This window comes from Physeter macrocephalus, unplaced genomic scaffold (genome assembly GCF_002837175.3).
Source record: "Physeter macrocephalus isolate SW-GA unplaced genomic scaffold, ASM283717v5 random_1304, whole genome shotgun sequence".
Taxonomy (NCBI): domain Eukaryota; kingdom Metazoa; phylum Chordata; class Mammalia; order Artiodactyla; family Physeteridae; genus Physeter; species Physeter macrocephalus.
This window is the reverse complement of record NW_021147023.1, coordinates 1-23,964: the sequence shown is the minus strand read 5'-3', so window position 1 is coordinate 23,964 and position 23,964 is coordinate 1. Positions and strand designations below refer to the sequence as shown.

The 23,964-nt window shown below is 51.0% G+C and overlaps 1 protein-coding gene across 1 annotated transcript in view; it reads right to left on the bottom strand.

Annotated features, from left to right (window-relative positions):
* The window catches only part of LOC102989779 (transcriptional-regulating factor 1), a gene marked incomplete at its 3' end in the record, with an annotated part of 23,746 nt that extends 733 nt beyond the window's left edge, over nucleotides 1–23,013 (bottom strand). The window contains exons 1-9 of the mRNA XM_028487305.1: nucleotides 23,004–23,013; nucleotides 21,998–22,053; nucleotides 20,649–21,033; nucleotides 19,406–19,472; nucleotides 18,221–18,360; nucleotides 17,983–18,086; nucleotides 16,396–16,471; nucleotides 8,384–8,472; nucleotides 6,227–6,340 (exon numbers count right to left, since the gene is read on the bottom strand). Coding sequence (XP_028343106.1) covers nucleotides 6,227–6,340; nucleotides 8,384–8,472; nucleotides 16,396–16,471; nucleotides 17,983–18,086; nucleotides 18,221–18,360; nucleotides 19,406–19,472; nucleotides 20,649–21,033; nucleotides 21,998–22,053; nucleotides 23,004–23,013 — 1,041 coding nt within the window. The remainder of the gene's footprint in view (nucleotides 1–6,226; nucleotides 6,341–8,383; nucleotides 8,473–16,395; nucleotides 16,472–17,982; nucleotides 18,087–18,220; nucleotides 18,361–19,405; nucleotides 19,473–20,648; nucleotides 21,034–21,997; nucleotides 22,054–23,003) is intronic.
* Nucleotides 23,014–23,964: the final 951 nt, after the last annotated feature.

Below are 23,964 nucleotides of genomic sequence, written 5' to 3'. Positions count from 1 at the left end.
GCGTCCGGAGCCTGCGCTCCGCGATGGGAGAGGCCACAACAGTGAGAGGCCCACATCAGAGAAAAAAAAAAAAAAATATATCCTAAGGCGGAGGAGAGATTTCTGTATGTAGAGTTTCTCCCCCTTGTTTGAGACCCGCAGACCTTGACACTGACTAAAACTCAGGCAGGATACCCCACTTGCAGCAGCTCTGCCTCCCCAGAACAGTGAGGAGTGTTTTCAAGCAGTAATGACACTGTGGAGCCCCTCTGGACAGAGACTAAAGACCTATCAGGATTTGTTTTTAAAGGTCTTCTAACACACTTCCTTGCAAGATGCCCGAGATTTTTTTTTTTTTTTTTTGATGCCCGAGATATTGATTTGACCTGTGGAAGGCACATGACCCATGGCATTCTGATGCACTTCTTCTCTGTTCTTGTCAGAAAATAGGATCAGAGACTGAACCACCGTGACTCTGAAAAGGAGCAGAAATGGAAGGGGATATTCCCTTTTATTTATCATGTGCTATTTCTTTTTTTTTTTTTGGTCTCTGATCATGGGCACTCTATGAAAAAGAATAAGAAAAATATTTCTATGAATAATTATCCTCTTTGTGACTGTGTCCCCTCCCTCTGCTTCAGAACAGCAACGAGGTGCAGAATTAAGCAGAAGGTCCTGACCTTCCTCAAGGTTAACAAGACAGTTAATGGAATAGCCTGGAGGAGGTACCTGGGCTGGATGGGGAGGGGGGCCAGGGATCTAGGAGGCCCTTTCATTGAACTAACTACCTTACTCTGCAATCTCAGTCCTCACAGGGGTGGGGTGGGGGGAGGGTGTGTGTGTAAGGGATGCTTGCTCCTCCGGGCCTAGAAGGACTGAGGACCAGGGATGGGAATTCTGTGTTACATCAACCTCATTTTAGCTTCTATTTTACAGCAATTTGCAGTGTACAAAGTGTGTCTGCTATGTCACTGAATAGGCTGTAAGCAGTCCTCCTGTTTTACAAATGAAGAAACCAAAGGGATGTCCGGCTGCCTTCCACCCTGATGGGTCATTTGTCTCTGCTGGGCTCTGCACACCCACTGCTTAAAGCATGTGGGCTGGGGTACTTCCCTGGTGGCGCAGTGGTTAAGAGTCTGCCTGCCAACGCAGGGGACACGGGTTCGATCCCTGGTCTGGGAAGATCCCACATGCCGCGGAGTCGCAAAGCCCGTGCATCACAACTACTGAGCCTGCGCTCTAGAGCCTGCGAGCCACAACTAGAGCCCGTGTGCCACAACTACTGAAGCCCCCGCGCCTAGAGCCCGTGCTCCGCAATGAGAGAAGCCACCGCCATGAGCGGCCCGTGCACCATGGCGAGGGGTGGCCCCCGCTCGCCACAACTAGAGAAAGCCCGCGCAGCAACGAAGATCCCACGCAGCCAAAAAAAAAAAAAAAAATGCACATGGGCTACAGTTTGGTTTACCCCAGACAGTGATGTAACTCTGGGTAAGCCTACAATTCTTAGAACCTGGAAGCCAGAATTTCCAAGAAGAATAAAGATTTCTGAGAGTAGCAGTACCCTGGGACCCAGAAACCACCAGCTTTCTCTCTCCAGTTTGGATTGGGGATGGGAGACAAAGATAATCCCAGTAAATACAGATGTAGGCTTAATACATTTTACAGAGTGATTTATGATATAAGCTTACAGATCTCTTACTAGTATAGAATATACAGGTTGATATCACTTAAATGGCCTTATTCTCATATGAATCAACCACCTTCCAATCTCAGAGAATTTCAGGTAAAATCATGTTACGCCTAACTCCACGGGTTCGCTTCATTCCTTTACAGAACTGGAACTCTGTGGTCTCAGGTATCAGGTTATTAAGCAGACAGAGGCCTACAGCTCACCATTTAAAGTAAATTACCTGGTAACTTTCAATGACAATGGCACTTATTTCACAGCAGTTGTTATACAATTTTCAAGTTGTTATACAACTTTCTCACCATGCTATTGTTTGAAAGCTCTTAAAAGTTCCATAGAGCCATTAAATTACAGATTACATTATACTGTCCTGTGATTATATACGTCTCATGGATGTAGACAGGTTTACTTCAAATGGCAATCTACGCATGTTCACAAAATGATTTATCATCAAGTGAAAGCGCTCACCAATGTGACTAGAGATGCAAAGACAGAGGACAAAACCCTAACATGTAGCACTCTGTAGCAACCAGTTGGCCATTTCATGATGTATCGTGAACGGAAACATCTGGTATTATTCCAAAATTGGCAGAAAAGTGGGCAAGTACAGAGCAGGGAGATGGTTATGTATTATACAAAGTGCTCAAAACCCTGAGTCCAAATAAGAGTTTCCTGAGGAGATTTTTATTTCTCAGGCCTGCAAATGGCATTTGTATTATGAGAAATTTATAAGTTAAAACACAAATGCTCAACAACCCAAATTTCTTCAACGACACAAATTTGAGTGTTACAGTCACTGACGAATGATGATGGTGATGACAACATACTGAAGGCCTGCTGTGAATCAGGGGCTACACACACACACACACACACACACACACACACTGCTAGTTCTCACAAAAACCCTGCACAATTTTTTTTTTTCATTAAAAAAAAAAAAAAGTTTTATTTATTTATTTAGGCCACACCATGCAGCTTGCTGGATCTTAGTTCCCCGACCAGGGATTGAACCTGGGCCCTCAGCACCTCGGCAGTGAAAGCACGGAGTCCTAACCACTGGACCACCAGGGAATTCCCTACAAATTTTTATTTTTTAAACAAATGAGAAATTGGCCAGAGAACTAATTTTCCCCAGAGCACATAGCTGGTAAAGAAGTTGAACTGAGATTTAAAACCTGCACCATCTGATTCTAAAGACTCAGCCTTCGCTCCTTGCCTGCCTGCCCATGTCCACAGATGCACATCTGTCCATCTGGACATGGCTTAGGTTTTCAGCTCAAACACAGAGCTAAATGTCTCAAAACCATTGAGAACCAGCCGCCTTTCCATGTCAGAGGGAAGGAGGATGTTCCCCAGGCCCCTTGTCAGTGGATCGCACTGCAGGCAACTCAGGCCTGGGACCATGGGGGAGCTGTGCCCTCGGAGCCCTGACCGCTGTCTTCCAAAGTCAGGTAACTGCCTCAGCTGGTTTCTTGAACTGTGCTGAATTTTGCTCACAGCCAGACCCACAGGTTCGCCCTGAGTGGAAGCAGGAACCTGGGCAGGGAACAGGAAGCTGTGGCCAGCACTTCCCTTTCTCCTCCTCAGCAGAGCCCACCTTGGCCTCCGCTTCGGCCTGCAAGGGTGGAAGGGCCTGTGACGGTCTCAGGCCACAAGTCAGGTCACCTGCTGGATGAGCTTGTGCTATGCTGACCTCCTGGCCCCTAAAGAGCAGTCACTCCTCACCCTCCTTCCTCTCCCCTCTCCCTTGAAAAGTCCCTGAGCTACCTGACTGTGCTCCATCTGGGGGGAATATACTCCCTTTAATAAAATATTGAGAGCTACCCAGGTGTCCCAGGCAGGCCCAGAGGACAAAGAGCAGGACCCCCTCCTAGGACTGTGCCTCCTGCACCTTCCCCGTCCTTGCATGGTCCCAGTTTTTCATCTCCACTTGGCAAACTATCCTCAGAAGGTTGACTGTGTCTTCACAGTGCCCTAAAGGGAGCTGTGAGCTACCACGCTGGCCTTGAATCAAGATTTTCTTGTTTTTGGGGGGGCATGGGTCATCTCTGCACATTAAGCTCACAGGTCACAAGGTGTGGTTGCACCTGACCCAGCCTAATACCGGCTCCTGGCAAATAAGCCCAAGGAGCTGTGGTGCCTGGTGTGACGACTTAACTTTTCCTCCTCCGTCTGAGGCTACATGCTGGCTCGGACCTTTCCACCCACCTGCAAGGCACTGCTGGCCCAAGATGGCGCCTGCACCTAACGTGGTCACACCTTCCGTAGCAGCCCTCCTCTGCTCAGAATCTCCTGGTTCACCCCCTCTCCTCCCAGGGAGTTCATAGAGGGATTGTTGCCATGACCCAGAGCGACTCCTACCTGGGGAAAACGTTCACTCATTCACTCAACAAACGTTTACTGAGTGCTCATATCGTGTCAGGCACTGTCCTAGGCACTTGGTAACACCCAAGTTGAAGAGACATCAACTTGCTTTGAGAAACCATATCCTCGGATTTTGCTCTCTTCCAAAACATGACTCTGACAGAGCCCAGAACATTCCAGAATTGGAAGGGACTTTCCAAATCATCTAAACCATCGGCCCCCTTTTACTGGTCAGTAAGCTTAGGGGCCAGGTCCTAGGTCTCCCAGGCCAGGATTCTTTGCGCTTCCTCATTTACTGTCTATTCTGCTCATTCAGAAAGCAATGCTCTGTGTGACCTTGGGCAAGCCCCTTCCCCTCGCTGGGCCTCAACCTTCTGCCTGAGGACTGGTGGAGCTGGATGAGAGAGAGTCCCCAAAGGCCATATCTAAGACTTTCTGGACCTCATCCCATACTACTTTTAAAGACTCTTGCGGTTCACGGTAAACTTTCTCCTTGTGTATGCCACATCTTCCCACCTATAATATATGCTCCTGGGGCAGGGGGCAGAGGCCGGTTAACAGTCCCGGGTCACCCATAGCACTGCGGACATAGTGGGAACTCAACTGCTTTTAGTTGACTGAACCAGAAGAGGCCACGCTGCTTTTTTAAACGTTAGCCACAGGTGAGAAAAAGGCTATTCAGATATAAGATATCACTACTTAAGGCAGTCAAACAAAACTCCTCATCATAGGAAACCCTGAATATAGAATACTGCCATCTCTGATCAAAAGAATGGCAATACCATTCTATTCTACAGATGTCTATTTTTTTTTGATATTTGGGTCCAAATATAAATTTATATATGTGTATATATTTCTTAGCTAGGATCAATTCTTAGTTAGGAACTTAGGCTTTGAAGCATTAATGAGTCCAAGTGTTTTTACACTTCTCTAAGAGGATTGCATTTGCTTGCTCTTAAGTGTTACACCAGGGAATCAGGCTCAGACAACACACTCACCAGCCTTTTTTTTTTTTTTTTTTTTTTTTTTTGCGGTACGCGGACCTCTCACTGTTGTGGCCTCTCCCGTTGCGGAGCACAGGCTCCGGACGCGCAGGCTCAGCGGCCATGGCTCACGGGCCCAGCCGCTCCGCGGCATGTGGGATCTTCCCGGACTGGGGCATGAACCCATGTCCCCTGCATCGGCAGGCGGACTCTCAACCACTGCGCCACCAGGGAAGCCCTAGTGATGTCTTTTTTTAAAACTCTTTCTTTCTTTCTTTTTTTAAATTAACATTTATTTTTGGCTGCGTTGGGTCTTTGTTGCTGTGCGCGGGCTTTCTCTAGCTGCGGCGAGCGGGGGCTACTCTTCGTTTCAGTGCGGGGGCTTCTCATTGCAGTGGCTTCTCTTGTTGCGGAGCATGGGCTCTAGGCGTGCGGGCTTCAGTAGTTGTGGCACGCAGGCTCAGTAGTTGTGGCTCGGGGGCTCTAGAACGCAGGCTCAGTAGTTGTGGCGCGTGGGCGTAGTTGCTCTGCAGCATATGGGATCTTCCCGGACCAGGGCTCAAACCTGGGTCCCCTGCACTGGCAGGCAGATTCTTAACCGCTGTGCCACCAGGGAAGTCCCTAGTGATGTCTTTAGTAGGTTCTTCATCTTAATACGCAGACAACTTTGGATTGTCTGCTAATGAAGGAAATTAGTATCAAGGATAAATGGTGATGTGAGGATCAGAATAATCTACACACTGCTAACCAGTTCCCCAATAACTGAGAGTTCCTGGTGCCATCTAGAGGTCAATGTTGCTCCTTGGGCATGCTTCACAGAAGCTGTGTAAAATCCGAGCGCGCTTAGGTCTTTCTAAGGCATGTTAGTTCTCTGGTCAGGACCATCTGTGACTGTGGAAGGATCAGGAAGTGCTATCCCAGAATGTCGGGGTGCCTCTTATAAATCATCCACATTCAGGCTGGAACCACCACGGTTTAACTCCCCTGGTGCCTACCTGCCCTGGAACGCAAGCCAGCCCTCATCTCCTTAACCGACCACTGGGCTGCGGGTCAAACCCCAAACTGCCTTCCCTCTGCCTAGTTATCCCAAGAAATCAAGGCCTGAATCTCACCTGGGAACTGGCCTGTCACCCACCAGTGCCAGCCACTTAGGGACCTGGGCATGGGGCAGGAGCAGGGCCTGAATAAGCAGTACCCGGGCAGCTTTACTCACCATACAATCGTCGATGATTTCCGAGAGCCGTGTCCGGTGTTTCCTCCCTAACCTCATGATTTTTTTCCACGTGTAGTAGTACTCCACACACTGAGCCACCGTCTTGGACTTCACCTGCCGGGAAAGGCACCTCAAGATCAGCTCCAGCAGTGGGCAGGGTGCAAAGCAGCAGGCTTTTGTGCAATTTTAAGTTTGTAATGGGTATTAGGTTTACGCAGTTAAATAAAAACATATACATGGTGAAAAATCTCCTCCCCACACCCGTTCTCCATCCATCCATCCATCTGTTCCCCCCTCTACCCCTGCAACACAGCTGGCCCCTCTTATTCATATCTTGGGTGTCATTCCAGAATTTCTTTACATATATACCAACAAACACGAAAATATATTCCTCCCCACCATTCTCCCTCACAAAAGGTAGCACACTCTATGTACTGCTTTGCATCTTGACTTTTTTCACAAGATAGCTTGGAGATTTTTTTCACATTCGTCCATAGAGAGCTCGTTCCCTTTTTTAACCCATAAAGCAGCACGCTTTTTCAAATGCTTGAATGTATTTGGCTCTCCAACTTGTTGACCTTCAAAATCTATTTATGAAAAATGTTCCTTAGTAATCGAACAGGAATATAAGACAAAAGTTATGATGACAAGAGCTTAGTGTTTGCAGAAAACAAGGCTTGCCCTGTTCTCCCCCAAAGGGGCAAAGATAAATGTGTTTTAAAGAGAAAAAAAATTCCTTTGTTTAGTTCATAGTGCTCTAAGCTCAAAGTGGGGTTCAATAATGTGGGTTTTCTGGAGGTAGATAAAAAGGCTGGCTGTCCCCTTGGGGGCAGGAACGTGGCCACCTGCATAGTGCGAATGAAAAGAGTACTTTCAGAAGTCTGGTCTCCTCAAAGGTGGCCCCTTCACGTCCACCTGATATCATGAATTTCTACATTAGAATCACCCAGGGAGGGAGGAGAGAGTCCCAGAGAACCCTTGTTTTAAATCCTGCATTGCCTGGCGAGCACGACACATGAATCCATCATCAGTCAGCAAGGTGCGGGGCCTTTAAGGAATGAGGCTGAGGACAGACCAGCCCCGGGGAAGGTGACCCAGGAGAGATGGCAGCCTGGGAGCTGCTGGGATAGAGGGCAGCAAAGAGTCCAGTGGCCTCCAGGGCAGAGTAAGGCGGGTGCGAATTCAGATCTGAAGACGGAGGCAAGTTGGAGAAAAAGTCCACCTATTCTGATTCTCATTCAGTCAAGGCCCAGGATCAAGGACAGGAGACATGAACCGGGGACAACACTGAGGCCCAGCCCAGAGCCAGTGGCAGCTGTCACCTGGGACCCTGTTCTCTGTGGACCTGAGCATCTTAATAACTCAGTATGGCTCCATCATTCATCAGTTTGCTGAAACACTCTGAATCATTGTAACTTTTAGCCTAAACCATCTCTCAGCCAATTAAGGCCTATTATGTTTATTATGTGCTGGATAAAGCGCTATTTCATGTTTGTTAAAGAGCTCTACTTTGCTGTGAAATGCTATATATGTAACATGTTATTGTTGCTATTATTATTATTATTATTATTATTATTATGTGGCCGCACCACACAGCTTTCGGGATCTTAGTTCCCTGACCAGGGATCGAACCTGTGCCCCCTGCAGTGGAAGCTCGGCGTCTTAACCACTGGACCGCCAGGGAAGTCCCTGTAACATATTATTTTTATTAACACTGTCCTTATGATCAGGGGCCCAACACCAGAAACTCTGCTAGGGGCACGGCTCATATTCTCCCTTCTCCAATCCCCCCTCCCCAAATTCTGTCAGAAACACTATAGGTCTGTCAAATATATATGAAATAATTTATATAAATTGTGAACCAGAAGCCTCAGGTCTATTTATTCTGACAGAATGCATGAATTACACATTTTAATTAAGATAAGAATACCCCTCCCCCCCCCACTGCCACATCCAAATAATCTATATTCTCCTCCCCCGACATCCCTAACACCAGGGCCAAGCCATCCATAACAAATACCATCCTTTACCACCAAGAGATGGAAGACATTCTTTTGGTGAGAGTCTTAAGCCAGTAACCAAATAATTCTATATATCTTTAGGTGTACCACTTCCCAAATTTGGTTTCAAGTGAGCAATGGGAAAAAGAATACTTACCATCTTCTGTACAAAAATAAAGTCTTTGTTGTAAGTGGCTAGTGCTTTATTAAACAGTTTTCTTTCTAGGGAGGTCCACCTGTCCGAACCTACAACAAAACACACATTTCATAAAAAGCAGCTCAGTTCTCCTCACTTGTGGTTGCTGGTTCACTTAGTTAAGTTACAAACTACAACTGTTCAGCATGTGATAGAATACATATCACACTCCTTTCTGAACAGGAAGTGCAGTGTAATGGTGAGGAGCCCTGACACCTGGGTTCAGATCTCAGCCGTGGCCTTGACCTTGGCAAGTTATTGAGCCTAAGACTCAGTTTTATTACCTACAAATGGGAATAATTCTGATTGTCTCCACCTCTTAAGATTTCTGTGAGGGTTGAAGGTAATGCCCAAAAAGTGTCTAGCTTAGTAACTGGAAAATCATGAATGCTTAATGGAGTTTAGCTACAGTTTTTATGTAATTAGGATGAGGGCAAGCATTCACATAGCAAGTGATCCTCACATGTGCTGGATTCAGCAGTCTTCACCCTCAAGATGTTCACAATCTAGTGGGGAGAAAACCAGGAGGCCCTGCATTCAAGGTGATGATTGCGAGGATGAAGGGAGGGGTCGGGGGCCGATGGGGCACAAAGGAGGAACACCACACTCAGGTTAGGGCAGCCGGGAAGGCTTCCAGGTGGAGAGAACACCTGAGCGGGGTTTAAAAAGACACAGAAGCAAGTCAGGCAAGAAGGAGATGGAAGGGAATTCTGGGGAGAGAAGGTGGCATGTGCAAAGTCAGAAGCAAGCAGTGAGAGGACACATGTCATTCATTCATTCATCCATTAGGCAGATACTTATTAGGTGTTTACTACATGCAAGACGCAAGGGGAAAAAAAGCTAATACGTATAAGTGCTTACTATGTGCCAGGCTCTAAAGTACTTCACAGATAGTAGTCATTTGGTTCTACAGACAATCTGTAAGATTGGTATTACTGCTACCCATTTTACAGATGAGGAAATGGAGGTGTTCAAGAAATAAGCAGTAATCCAGTACGGCTCAACTACAGGGTTCCAGCAGAGGGAAAGCAGATGAGGATGGGAGGTGAGAGGGACCGGTTCCTGACAAATCTGCGGACCAACGAAGAAGAGGCCCTGCAGTGCCGGGCTGGTGCATCTTGCCTTGCTGGCTGAACTTGACATTCATGTCAAAGCAGGATATGCAGATGTTTACAGAGAATGGTACTGGCCTATTTCCAAGGCAAGTCCTATTTCTGGGGGCTCAATCACTGTGGCTGGTTTGCAGAAACTCAGCCTCATTCTAATTTTTTGAATTCCCTGTATCTCTGATTCTTTGGATGGTACATGGCTGGGCTTTTGATAAGCCTCTACTTTTCAGAGCTGTAATCCCCCAAACTATAGCATTTTTCCTTCCAACCAGAACAAGCCCAAGATTTCCATTTTGCTATGGTTGATGGAGGGGCTAAAGTAAGAAAACCTCAATTGCTTCTTCCCTCAAAAGGCTGAGCCCAAATCATTCAAACAAGTGAAACCACGCCTGGCAGGCAGGCAGGAGTCAGACAGCCTTGGGTCCTTGAGAAAATATGTGACTCAGTGATGTCAGCTCAGATTTCTGAAATAAACACCTTCTCTGTGTGACTCCCTGATGGGTCCTTAAGCCAAGAGCTATGGCTCCAGATGCAGGATATGCTCTCCACAGCTGGGCTGCTTCAGGCCTCTATAAAAGTAGGGCCACCACCTGATTTCTTTAGTTTGTGAGTTTCTCTCTTTACTTCTAGAAGGAAAGCAGCTTTCTGATTAACCCTCGGAAGAAGGAAGCCTCTTCCACAGGTTCTGGAGACCGGGACATCTCTGGTTGCGCAAACCACCGTAACAGGGAGAAGTGGGGCCAGAGGTTTGGAGAGGCTTTGCTAGAGTGGATGTGAGCAGAGCAGGTCGGTGGGGTTTGGAGCTCTGGAGCACTTGCATCACCATTCCTCAACTTCTGTCCAACACCCAAGGGCTTCGGGTCCCAGCTCCCATTTGCTCCCATTACCCAGAGGCAGAGACAGAAAGAGCAAAACAGAAAGGCTGAACCAACAACTGAAAGACCAAAGAGGAGTCACAGCTCCTTTTAGGCATCCATTAAAACAGCAAAGAGAGATCAGAGAGGCAATGGTGTAAGAGGACCATGATGGGGACATGTCACACTAGCTGAGCCCCTGGACAAGCATATAGGGAGGTTGCTGTGCTGCCCTGATGCAGGTCCAGTCTGTGCAGCTCTGGGTTGCACCTCACATAGGAAGTTAGGGAGTATTTTGCTGATGAAAACCCCCAATTAGATGAATGAGAATCCTTTCCACCCTCAGCCAGATCCTACGTTTCCCAAGTCAGAGCGCAGCTCTAAGTCCCCGTGAGACACTCACAGGGCCACACAGCCTTCTCAGGCCAGCACCCAGCCTCTACGGTGGACACACTTTCTTCCACCCCACGCCAAGCTTGTCATCTGATTACTGCCCAAACCGCAGTGTTAAGTCCCCAGGTCTGTTTACTTGTGAGAGGTATGTCCCTACACGTCCCCAGATGGCCTTCCAGCTGTAACCCCACAGAAGGTGAAGTGACCTCCTGGACCATCTGTTATGGGGGATCCTCAAGCCTCACAGGGGAAGGAGGCCTTCTCCCCCACCAACTCTTTGGTGGTTTTTAGGGCTGCTGCTCTGCGATGGGGTCTTCAGTCTTCCCAACTCCAGAGTGTCCACTCCACACCACCAGTCCTGGATTGGAAGTGGGCTGCACCCTCGCACTTTCCTCTCTGTGCTGCCCCCCGCCTGAGGGCTGGGGTGGGGAGCACGTGCTCAGACGGTGAGAGATGGCTCCTCCACGTAGTCCTAGGGTCTGCGCTTTAGCACACGTGACTGTGCCGTGCGTGCGTGTCTGTCCAACAAGGGTGTCCACAAACTGAGAGGCAGAGGCGGGACCAGACAAGCCCATCGGTTCTCATGCTCCATCTTCACCGCACCCTGATCATGGGATCGCCCACAGGACTGAGAATCCACTCCTGGGCTCTTGGGCTGAATTCCCAGGCTGAAGCCGGGTATACAGACATAATATCTGAATGCGCTTGCCCCAAATAATAAAGTCGCTGTGCTGTGATAAAAGGGGTGACTTGAATCAGGAGACCACAGGCTGCGAACCTGGTTCTGTCACTCACTCCTTCTGGGGCCCCTGCAGGTTTACTTCTCTGAGTCTCAGTTTCCTCTTTTGTGACCTGGGGATCCTGACAGTCACGCTGTGACTGGCAGCGTTTAGTCCTAAGTACGTGCACAGAGAATGTTTTCGATCTGGCCACTCGGACGGCAGATTCCAAATCAGCCTGCAGCCGTGGGACGCACGCTGTCCCCTGCTGACGTCTGTGGGCACTCGTGAAGCCTGCCGGTTCCTGCAGCGTTCCCTGTCGTGTGTGTGCTCACCCACAGCCTTACGCTGGGCTACCTGTAACTTGCAGCCTTCTCCTCCCTGCCCCGAAATCCTCCTGTAATCCTGACAAGGCTCAGCATCTCTCCTCCTGGGGTCTGTCTGGCAGGAGCATATTCCTCATTCTTGGACAAGGTTTTCTAAGCCAGCACTTCTTGGATTCTATTTCTTGAAAAAAGTCCGGGATAAAATGCAAAACCAAGGCAGGGGGCTGCCCCAACTCCTCACCTGCCCTCCCCGCCTGAGATCCCTGCTGTCCACTCAGCATGTCCCTGGGGTCGATGGGCTGATGACACACCCTCCCCCACCTTCATCCATTCTCCCTGGGGATTCCTGGCTAGTGGGCTATTATCAGCAGGGGTCCCTAACAAGACGATTAAGGCTAATTACAAAGACCCTAATTAACTGGAGGAAACTGGTGCTGGAACAGTATCCAGAGGAAAAATGTTCTGAGCTTCGGTTGCCGGGAAACAGGCTCTGGATGGTGGCGAAATTTGGGGCAATCTATAGCGAAAGCAGGCAATTAAAAAGAGACATGGAGGGGTGAGAGAAAGTTTGGGCAAGTATGTTTTAAAGAGGGCCTTTCTGTCTTCCTTTCAAGCTTTTAAAAACTGTTCTTGATGCTGTTGTTATAGCAGTTACATAAGAAAGACACGTTCATTGTAGAAAAAGGAGGACCTGTTTTTATACCAGATCTTCATTTCCATGAAAGGTTTTCCATGATGGGTGAAGGCTGAGTAATTTTTCTGGGGGTGCAGGTGAACCGGGTAATACCAAAGCTCCCTCTGGAGGCCAAAGGCAGGGAGGCCTTGATCTGAATCCAGAACCTGAGCTTGTCCACTAGCCTCTTTTCCACAGGTGCCACGTCAGGCAAAGCAGCAGAGTGAGTATTAACTCCGTTCCTGCCCTTCAGGGGATCACTCTCCAGCTAGCGACATGGGCTAAGAATGCCTGTGAGATGACTTCACAGCTGCGCTTCTTGCAAAGTATTCTCTGGAGAACGTAATTCTGTCTCTTCACCAAACTGGGGCAGCTTCCAAGGCAGAGACCAGGCCTCCCCCCGACGGAACAGGTATATTCCCTCCAGGTCTCTCCCATCTCTGGAGTCAGGTCAGGGCTCAGGACCCAGTGAGTGCTTGGGCTGTGGTGGGGGCCCATAGTAGCCTCCGCTGAACCCTTGCCAAGACTCCCAGGGCCAGGTCTGACACCCCTCCACTCTGCGCCCATCTGCAGGAACGACCGGCTCAACGGAAAAACCAAGGATGCTGGAAGGCCTCTAATCACAACCAGGCATCCTTGTCACCCTGACAGACCCACACTCAAGTCTTCCCCACCCAACCCAACCGCTGACTGGGAGCCACTGCAAACAACCGCTGCCACTTATGGGCGGAGGGTGCGGAGAGAGGGCTGCACCGGGCACCTTGGTGTGAATTAGAGAGTCTGGGGGCCACTGCGACAGCCCCCTTCCTCTGAGGATCTTAACGGGGCTCTTCCGGGCTTGCCAAGCTGCCCCCAGATCCGGGCAAGCTGCCCATCTACACTGATGTCTCTCCTGGGCCCCAGCACTGGTCGCTCTTTCCTTTTCTCACTGAACTGCTTGGGATGGGATGGGATGGGGTGGAAGGGCAGGTCAGGAGGGAAGTGATTTACACAGGCTCCTGTCTCTGTCTCCCCCCAATTCACAGTCTGCACCCCTGAACCCAGTCTTGCCACCTTCCCTCCAGGGCACAGGCCGGGGAGGTCTGACCTCTCTCTAGACAACTGGGAGCCTGGGGTGCAATTCCAGGGCCGGAGTCGGGCGGGAGTGACACTGGCCACAGCCGCAGAGCTGAAAGCAGAGGAGATTTCAGAAGACAGTGTCCCGGCGAGGCTGGACCTGAGCTGACAGTCTTGCTGGAGAGCAACCCAATAGGGCTTGGCACAAAGGCCAAGGCAGGACGGGGCCACGGGGGTGGGATTCACCGACACCCGGAACCAATCAGAGGGTGGGGCAGTGAAAAGGGCGGAAGGCGGTCGCGGCTGGTAGCTGGGACACGTGACGGGGGTAGACTCTGCGGCCTCCTCTGTGGTCTGGAAGGGAACCGCCAAGGGGATGGAGTCAGGCCAGACTTCAGAGATCTGTGACCTTTGACCTTCGTGCTCATAATTCTAGAAGATTCTCTGGGGCCCAGTCTGTGATCACTTCCTGGAGAAGAGAGATGACTGGCAGACCTAGGCGAGCACCCTTTTCTTGGGGACACACAGCTAATGGGACACCAACGCTTCACACCTGACAGCTCCACCTCTCTTGTCTCCAAGGCTCAAAAGGATCCTGGAAGCAACAAGAGTGCTTCCTGGTCTGCTTATAGGGGAAGAGCACAAGGGATGGGCGAGGATTTCCCAGGAACCCCCAACCCCAAAGATCAATGCATTTCAGCAGAGTTTAGGGCCTTCTAGTTTCAAAGCTTTTAGTACTATTTTAAGGTTGTTGTTTGGTGTTGTTTGGGGTGGAGGTGGTTTCTAGCCCATAGCTTTCCTGTCTCTTTTATGTCATGACACACACTAAAAAGATCACAATACCTGCTTGGCATGCTGGGAAGAACTGGAGGGGATTTGGGGCCCAGACGAGGCTGCTCACAGCTGGAGCTGAGCAGCCCCGAGGCGCCGGCCGCCCCAGTCACCCCGGGGGCTGAGGGCAGCCACAGCAGATGCTAGGGAAGTCTCCCCGCTAAGCAGAGAAGCCTGACCCAGACTCCAGGAGGCTGGACGGCCCGTCAGGGTTTAATGGGCAGCAGATGACGCTGGGAATTAAGAGGATTGAATTGTTTCCATGGCAGATTAGAGAGAACTCCCACATCTTCCACCCACACTTGGGGTAGACACCAAGCAGGAAATGATGGAGACAATATTAAGAACCTAGCTCCTTGAGGCCACAGGGTTACGTGACGGATTTCTTATCCAGTGTGTCCATTCTGTGCTCGCCTAGGGCCAGCAGCAGCCTGTGTGCCGGGAGCGATCCACAGGCAGGCATCCTGGGCTTGCTGTGCTCAGGTGAGTGGCTTCTGAGGCCTTTCCACCCTGTGATGACAGGCAAGAGGGCCAACTCGGGAGAGGAGCCCGTTCTGCAAGGCAGATGGTGGTGGGGTCACAGGGAGCCCCCTGAGAACACGCCGGAATCTGCAGAACAGCCCTCACCTGAGGCCACATCTGGCCGCCTGGACCGAGGACTGGAAAAGGTATTTACTGGGTCCCCAAGGCCACTGAAGTACTCAGCACCCAACAACGCAGGGTCCCCCCAGGCACCAGAGACACCTTCAAATGATTAACAACCAAGGGGCATTGGAGGATCCAGCCCTATCTGAAACAGAGAACCCAGGCAGGTTCGTGGAGACCCCCAGAATGGACGGGGCTACTAGTTAACGGAAATACATAGGCTGACTTCAACTTCATTATCACCGCAGGTTCCCCAGCCTGTTTCATTCTCTCTTCACGATTCTCACTACATTCAACTCTCCAAGGTGTGTCCTCCTTCCCTCGTATTGGTGATGCCATCGTTAATCCACCCCCTCCTAAGAGAGACTCGTACGTATATGTACGTGTGTGTGTACGTGTACATTTATCTGTGTATGCACACGTATACATGTGCACGTACACGTCTTTCTCCCACCATCAGTGATCTGTCATTTAATAACTGCCTACCCCTCAGACTCCAAACTGCACAGGACAGGACTCTGTCTACATCTGTCACCGTCACTTCCTCCTCTTAGTGCCCAGCACAGTTTCCTGGACATGGGAAGTGCTCATTACTTGTTCAACCAATGAATAATAAAGCTACTAGACTGTGCCAGGCATTGGGCTCCATATACTCTCTCAATCTTCACAAAATCCTGCAAGGGATGGAGTATGAGCCCCACTTTACAGGTGAGGAAACCAAGGCTGCAGAAGGCCACGGGGTGCAGGCAAGATGTGAACCCACGTCGACTGATCCCAAAGCCCAGGGGCCGCTGCGTGCTGTTGCCTCTGTGGTCTACCCTCTGTGGCTCTTCCTCCGGGTGCACCGATCTCACTGCTGCACGTGCGGGCCTTGTCCCCTGTCGCCCAGCTCCTGGCACACCCATGAGGGGCAGGAACCCTGAACCTTCACAAAATCCTGCAAGGGATGGAGTATGAGCCCCACTTTACAGGTGAGGAAACCAAGGCTGCAGAAGGCCACGGGGTGCAGGCAAGATGTGAACCCACGTCGACTGATCCCAAAGCCCAGGGGCCGCTGCGTGCTGTTGCCTCTGTGGTCTACCCTCTGTGGCTCTTCCTCCGGGTGCACCGATCTCACTGCTGCACGTGCGGGCCTTGTCCCCTGTCGCCCAGCTCCTGGCACACCCATGAGGGGCAGGAACCCAGAACCCAACAGCGACCAGCCAGCGGACACGGCTGCCCCACCACCTATGCCCCAGAGGCCTTGAGTAAACACAAGCGGCACCGAGGACAGAACGGGTGCTATCTGTTATTAAAAGGGGACACAACCAACACGCAGACAGCCCGCTCTCAGGAAGCAAGGGGGCACAGGGCTCCGGGCAACCTACCGGCATAGTGGTAATTTGCTAAAGGGTGACATTTTAACCTGACTGGCTTCCGCAGCAGCAGCATTTCCAGAGCAGCCTGCAGACCCATGGGAGAGAAAAGGCGAGAGTCAGTCACGGGGCTTGTGTCCTCAGAAGACCATCTGCCTAACAGGGAAAACGAGCCAGCATCGCAGGGCCCGGGGTTGGGGGGCTGGAAGGAAAAACAGAGGAGACTCCCCGATTTGGGGTCTTCCTTCTGGTCAGCACCCAACAGGACTCATCATTCTACTACCTCCTCCGCCCATGCCTGCAGCCAGCTGGTCTTGTCACAAAAACACAGGTGGCAGCCAAAACCCCGCTCCTTCCTTGGTGAGGGCCCCAGCTTCAGAGATATGGTGGAGCCTCCTCTGTTTGGAGGCTGAGTCTCTGAGGAAATGAGTGGGTGATTTGGAACTGTTTTTGCAGAAAAATCACATGTTTCATTACAACTGAACATCAACAGCTATATTAGTAATAACTGTACTACACACCGTCCTTCCAGGGAGCCTTGCTAAATAACCCTTTCAAATCCACATCCTTCAGCCTCACTGACTTTGTTAAAAAAGTGGTGCAGGTGGAGTTGAGCTGTGGATGGTTTGGGGAATCTCAAATCCTGCTACTCCAAGTGTCGTCCATGGACCAGCAGCACGGGTAACCCCTGGGAGCAGGTTAGAAATGCAGCACCTTGGGCCCCACCTCCAGAATTGCTGAATAAGAGACTGCGTTTTAACAAGACTCCCTAGGTGATGTGCATGCACGCTGACAGTTTGAGAAGCACGGCTCTGCAGCACTGATCTTAAAAGGTCAAGAAGAGTTCTCCAGCGTTCTAGAGAACCCTTGAAGGGTATCAGTAATCTCATGAGAAGGTAGTATTGGGACATTTGTTTACTTTCACAGTTTCGTAAAATCAAAAAAGCAGGAGGTTAGCTCTGGTATAAGAATCATGTATTTACTAAAGGGGAAGCTGAGGCTAGTGACGAAGTGCTCCAGCCAGGGGTCCAGGTTGAGCAGGCAAACGGTCAGCTCTGATTCTGGGAAAAGGGCACCAAACTTCTGGTTTGGGGATGCCAGAGAACTGTGCCAAAAGTGGAAGAATGACACCAGATGGTGCACAGCGAACATTTCACTTTGGTTAGGGGAGCAAACGGTTCTATGAACGTCAAACTCTGGCTGATTTCCAGGTAGGGAGGAATGACGAGCAGAGCATGACAGGCTATCTTAGGCCAAGTCTTGCTTCGGGAAGGCCTTCTCCTTCCATCACTGCAGACCTGTTTCCTGATGTGAATTACAAGACTGCTGAAAAGAAATTCTAGTTTCCCAAAACAGATGTTGCCATCATTATTACTTAGCAACAGATGTGGAAACAGAAATCCAACTGGAGGTTTTCTGCAGGCTTTCAAATCCTGGCCTACTCATTGAGATAAGGAACATGGGAGGCACACCGACTGGTCATCGTCTTAAGAGCTGGTTGTGGGGGGCGTGAAACAACACAGAAACTTGGTAAAATACTTTTCAGAATTCCGACATGAAGCGTATGAACTGGGAAGCCTCCTTTTCACAGTTCCTTACCATCACATCACCTTTGGCCTCGAAGAGAGAGTGCAAAGCAAATTCAGAATTGGTCCCTCCACCTGGCAACGCACTTGAACAGCACAAATTCAGGAGATTCTCCACTGTTGGGAACAAAGAGAGGCCACTGCATTAGAAAGGGCTCAGGGTCACCGGAAAGACAAACCGATCCTGGAGCCAGAGGCCCCCGGGAGAGAATCCAGCCCTTCCTGCCCAGTTCTTCCCATGCTGCCAATACCTCTTTGCTGGAAGTCCTGGTTTTCCAGCTCTGGCCAGGGCTTCCATACCAGTGTGGCCTTGTGTATGTCCTGGGCCAGGGCCGAGACATCCTGGAGTTCTGGGATCTCCGCTTGGAATCTCAAGCCAATGTTGATGCGTCTTGAATCACAAGAAGAAAAACAACAGTGTGGTCTTCAATTTGAGACCAAGGGCAACTGTCAGGGACTTGAAAAAGAAGGAAACCAGTTCCTCCTGCAAGAAGAATGCAGGGGCATTTCCTCACAGTGTGATCTGAAGATTCCAGGCATGGCCTTTCCACTGGGATAAGGAACAGCTTTAAGATTGGGGAGAGATGCTGTGGGGAGCAAGGGAGAAGCCTGCCTGGGGCTTCAAAGCTCCCTATAACTGGGAGTGGGAGGGTCCTAATTCCAAGGGAACAGCTGCCCAGAGCACGGCCGAGGGTACCACTTAACCCAATGGGACAAATACAAAGTGCTTATTCCATTTTTCAGCCCTTTCAGACCACTTTCACATAAATGATCCCATCTGAACCTCACCAAGACCTGTGATGTAAGCAAGGCAATGATAATTATTCCTACTCAATAGATGAGTTAACTAAAGCTTAGAAAGGTTAACTTGATCAAGATCAAATAACAAAACGGTGCTGGAACCAGGTTTCCTGATTCCTGACTCAATCTACTCACCACTCTACCATCTGGCCTCTTGAGTGCTTATCCATGAAAATAACCAGCTTTCTCTTCCATTATACCCCCCAACTCAATTACTCAACAAGGCCACTTGCAGGATCAGCCAAGAATCTTAGGGAGGGGTGGGGGGATCAAGGGCATTTGGATGGAGCCTCGTGGAGAGCTAGGCACCCTGAGACAGATGTCTCAATGTCACTGGGGATGTGAAGGCATGTGGCCCCAACCAAACTGGCTCACAGAGCCACAGATGGAGACGCCTGGTTCTCCAAACACAAGGCTCCTTGCTTTTACTGTGTTTAGTCTTTAGAAAAGGCCTTGAAATACTGGCAGTTACAGGGAAACAACAGTACTTGAGAAATACCACGATCATACATTTTCTACAACTTCTTGCCAAGTGGCCACTCTGATCCCAGAAGCACTAGCTACACTTCTCAAAGCTCCCCATCCCTTTTCTAGGCTGAGGCTTCTGTTCTAAAGAATAAGTGGCTTTTCCTTACGGTTCGACATCAACGGTCTGCTCTCCAGGCCCTGGGGTGACTGTCACGTTGCTGCCATCGATGCTGTCTGAAGCACAAAAACCAGGGGTCACTGGTCAACACGGAAGGGTACTGAAGAAACTAAATGAGCAGTTACCTAAACAGTCAAGACAGGGCCCCTCTCCTACCCAACCCATGCCGGAGTTACCCCAGCAGTCTCCGAGGAGTTGGATGGAACGTGGAGCAACGTGGCTTAGCGCTTCCCCACTTCTCACACAGGGTAAGGAGTGGCCAGCTGCCCCACTCTGGTCTGCTAAGCTTTTTATTTCGTTATTTTTTAAATTATTTAAAAATAATTTTTGACTGTGTGCACGGGGCCTGTGGGAGCCTAGTTCCTCGACCGGGGATTGAACCCAGGCCCTCCGCAGTGAAGTGTGAAGTCCTAAGCGCTGGGCCACTAGGGAATTCCCCTGTTAATTTGCCTTATTTCTATGAAACTACTCTTGCTCCAGAAAGAGATCCTGGCTACAGGCCTCTCCTGTTTGATTTTTTTAAAAAATAAATTTATTATTTATTTATTTTTATTTTTAACTGCATTGGATCTTCCCTGTGGTGCATGGGCTTTCTCTAGTTGCGGTGAGTGGGGGCCATTCTTCGATGAAGTGTGCAGGCGGTGGCTTCTCTTGTTGTGGAGCATGGGCTCTAGGCCCGCGGGCTTCAGTAGTTGTGGCACACGGGCTCAGCAGTTGTGGTTCGCAGGCTCAGTAGTTGTAGTGCATGGGCTTAGGCGCTCCACGGCATGTGGGATCTTCCCGGACCTCGGCTCGAACCCGTGTCCCCTGCATCGGCAGGCGGATTCTTAAGCACTGGGCCACCAGGGAAGCCCTCCTGCTTGATCTTTACACAGCACGTTAAACTGTGAAGGTGTGCTCTTGCCTATAATCCCATTTGTACATCTACTTAGTACATTTACTTTGGGTGTCTTACACGGTTATCCACAGCACACTTCAACTGTTTTTCCTCATCCCAAAGAAACTCTGATTATCGCTCTACGCGTTAGTCTCCGCGGCTAGACTGTGTTTCCCCTGAGGAGAAGTATTCTAATTATTTCTAGCACCTAGCACATTGCCTGGTACACAGAGTCGAGCCACCGCCAAGGCCTGTGGAAAACGAGACGACAGAATGGGAGGCCCCCTGGGGCAGCACTCAGCACAGTCGGGGTGCCGCCCCCGAGGTCGCGGAGGCGAGGACAGGGGCGACTCACTGGGGCGGCAGAGCAGCACGCGAGGCGTGGGCGTCAGGGGCGTGAGGGGCAGCTGCGGATGCGCGCCGGCGCCGTGGCCGGAGATAAGCACGTTGCTGAAGAGCCCCGAACCCTGGCGCACCGGGCTGAGCATGGGCGGGGGCGTGTAGGGGGGCAGCTCGTGGGTGGGGTCGAGGAGGAGGTGATCGCCCAGGACGCGCGGGGAGCGCAGCTGGCTCTGGTACAGGGTGGCGCCAGAGTGCGAGGCGGCGAGGTTGGGGGTGTAAGAGGGCGGAGGCGGGATGAAGAGCGGCTCCGGCCGGTGCCGGAACTTCTTTTTCTCCGGCGCGGTCTTGAGGGCTTCCTCGGCTTTGGCCAAGCCTGGCTGATGCTTCTTGGGAATTTCCTACAACGGGAAGAATGATCTGATTCAAATACTTGGGCTTTTCCCACAGGCCCTTTCCACAGGTTGAGGGAAGGGGGACTGCTGTCCTAACGGGGACCCCTCCTCCCTTCCACTTGTCTGACCCCAGCATCCTCCGCCTTCAGAAACGGCCACATCCACTTCAGACAGGGCGAGATCTGGTGGCTTGATTAGGGAGAAAACTTTGGTTTTGGAGGAAATCCCTCATGTCTGGAGAGGGATGGGGGTGGTAGGAATAGTGGGTGGGCAAGAAAGAATAAATTCACATTCTTTATTGCTTATCACTGCATTCCCATCTGGTGAGTGGAATCTAGCTGAGTGGGCCCTTTAATTCCCCACTGCTCCCCGGGGACAGACATCGGGGACAGATAACACATGTTCTGAGAAGGCGACAGAAGAATCTATTCAGGGAAGCTGAGCAGAGGCTGTGGGGCAGGAAGAGGGGGTCAGGCCTTGGCCAAGGCTCCCAGGGCCAGTGACCCACACTGGGCTCTTCTTCAAGGTAACCTTAGGGTTGAGGAGAGCCATCCCGGATCTTTGAGGCCCGTCTCATGTGCTCTCCTAGAAGTGGATCTGGGGAACCTCCCCCCCTCACCACCCCTCATTACTGCTCCCAGCACTGGTGGCTTATCTGTGGCAAACCCTTCTCGTAGGTTGGTTTCCTGTCAGCAGTGTTAGTTTATTTTATTCCAGCAGAACCAAGCATCTTCTGGAAGGAAGATCTGCCACATGGATACAGATATACTAATAAGTAAACACACGCACGGAAAGAGATAAGCAGGGCATGCCAAAGCCAAACACAAACAGACTTGGTTGTGTGCCAGCATGAGACCAGAAAAACCCGAGAGCTGGGCGTGGCTGGAGAGGCAGCCGTGAGGTTGGGAGGGGCTGTGAGGATACCTGCAGAAAAGTTCTGGGCAGTCTGTGGTCCCCTCCCAGGCCCTACAGGCCAGTGCTCGTCACAGCTGTGGTCCCTGGCAATCCCTGTGTCCAGGGTGGCGCCTGAGTAGGAGGCAGCAGGGGGTGATGGGAAGGGTTGGCCATGGTCATGTGACCAGCCTCCTCCAGGCCATGTGACCTGCCCCAGTCGCCCCTCAGCTCTGGGCTCCTCTCCCTCAGGGCCCCTTCTGCTGCCTTCAGCGCTTCAGGCTGCCCCTCCTGTCTCTCCCTCAGCTTCATCGTCTTCTGGGGTGCTGTCCTAGCCCCTAGGAGGGGAGTCTAGGGAAGCAGAAAGGTGAGGAAAGGGGAAGGGGCAGCGGGGACCCCCAGGCCCCTAGGGGGCTCTCCTTAGGTCAGAGAGCCCCAACCTGCTTCCTTTCCCCACCAGAGGGCTCCTCACCACCTGAGGCTGAGGTGGAGAGAGGGGGCTGAGGAATGGGAAGAAGGTGCACGTGCCCTCCAACTTGGGGAGCAATCCTGACACTTCACACCTGGTTCCTGGGTAACTGATGGGGTCACCTGAGGACCCCGAGTGACTTCAACCCTGCACTGGAATCCACACCTCTGACCACAGGGCCAAAGGTCCCTTTCGGGCTCTCTCTACTTGAGCCTCTGGGTTCTGTTACAACAGCTCTATTCTGGGACTTTCCAAGCCTCCAGGCAAGGCTCTGAGACCCTGGGCCAGGGAAGGCCCCCGGAATATCAGACCTGGATGTCACTTGGGAGGAAGCATTTACAGAGTTCCAGCCAAGCTGGAGACAGGACCAAGCACTGAGAGGTTTTAAAAGCTCCTCAGAGAGGTGACAGTCACTGAGAAGGCCAACACCACCCCCGCCCCACAACCCCAGATCAGGGAGAAACTGAAGTTCTGAGAGGGGAAGGATCTCGACTGGCTGCATCCCAGATGGCTAGGAGCAGAGTGGGGATGAAAACACAGGGCTCCTACTTGGACATTCTGATTTCTTTATATTAAGTGTCAGGACCTTGCTCACACTTACTCAAGTCCTACCTACATGCCTCCATTTCGGCTTCTCTCCTCACAGTATCTCTCTCACCCTTCCCACAAAACCAAGTTCACCTCTGCCTTCAGAACCCTACTTGGAACTCCCCTCGTGATGATCTTCTAAGCAAACTCACATCAAACTTCCCTTGCCTCACCCCAGTCCCTAATGACCTCAGCTCCCCAGGTATACTCCCCACCAGCCACACGCAGGGCATTGCTGCCTTGCTCTGTCTTGAACTGGGGCGGGGCTGCTGCCTGGGGCTCTGACCCCTGTGTGACTACGAACCTTACTTTCTCCAGCTTCAGGCTGAGAGTTTCCAAAGGGTAGAAACAGCATCCCTCCCACCAAATGAGGAACTTCCCTGGGCAAAGAGGGGGCTTGGCTGTGTCGTTTCATCTCTCTGCCTGTTGCTGGCCCCCAAGACCTGCCAGCTGATGAGAATCCTCACCTCCAGAGGTTCTCCATCTGTCTTTCCTCTTCTGAGCCCTGATATTACATAGAAAACCAAAAAGGCTCTTTCTGGATTTTTCTAGTTCTCTTCATTATCCTCCCTATCCCTATTCTGGCCCAACCCCACTCGTGTCTCCTGGAATCCCAGCAGCTGCCTATTCTGTGAGGACAAATGTGACTGAGCACACTACTCTGTGGGGAGGGGACAAATCTGATGTAGTGAATCACATGGGTTACAGACTCCCCAGGGGAGGGGAGGAGGGAGGGAGAGGGGGGAGAGGGACAGAGAGGGACAGAGAGGGAGAGGGACAGAGAAAGAGCGGGGGGAGGGAGAGGGAAAGAGAGGGAAGGAGGGGGAGAGAGAGGGAGAGAGAGGGGAGGACAGTGAGAGAGATCTCTGTCCCAGAGCCAAGCTAAGCTGCTTGGGTGAAGCACTCGGAACTTGAGAAAGAGAAGAGCAGTGAATAAGAAACACAAATCTCTTTGCTTTCTTGAGATTGGGGGGTGGGTGTCTCAGGGG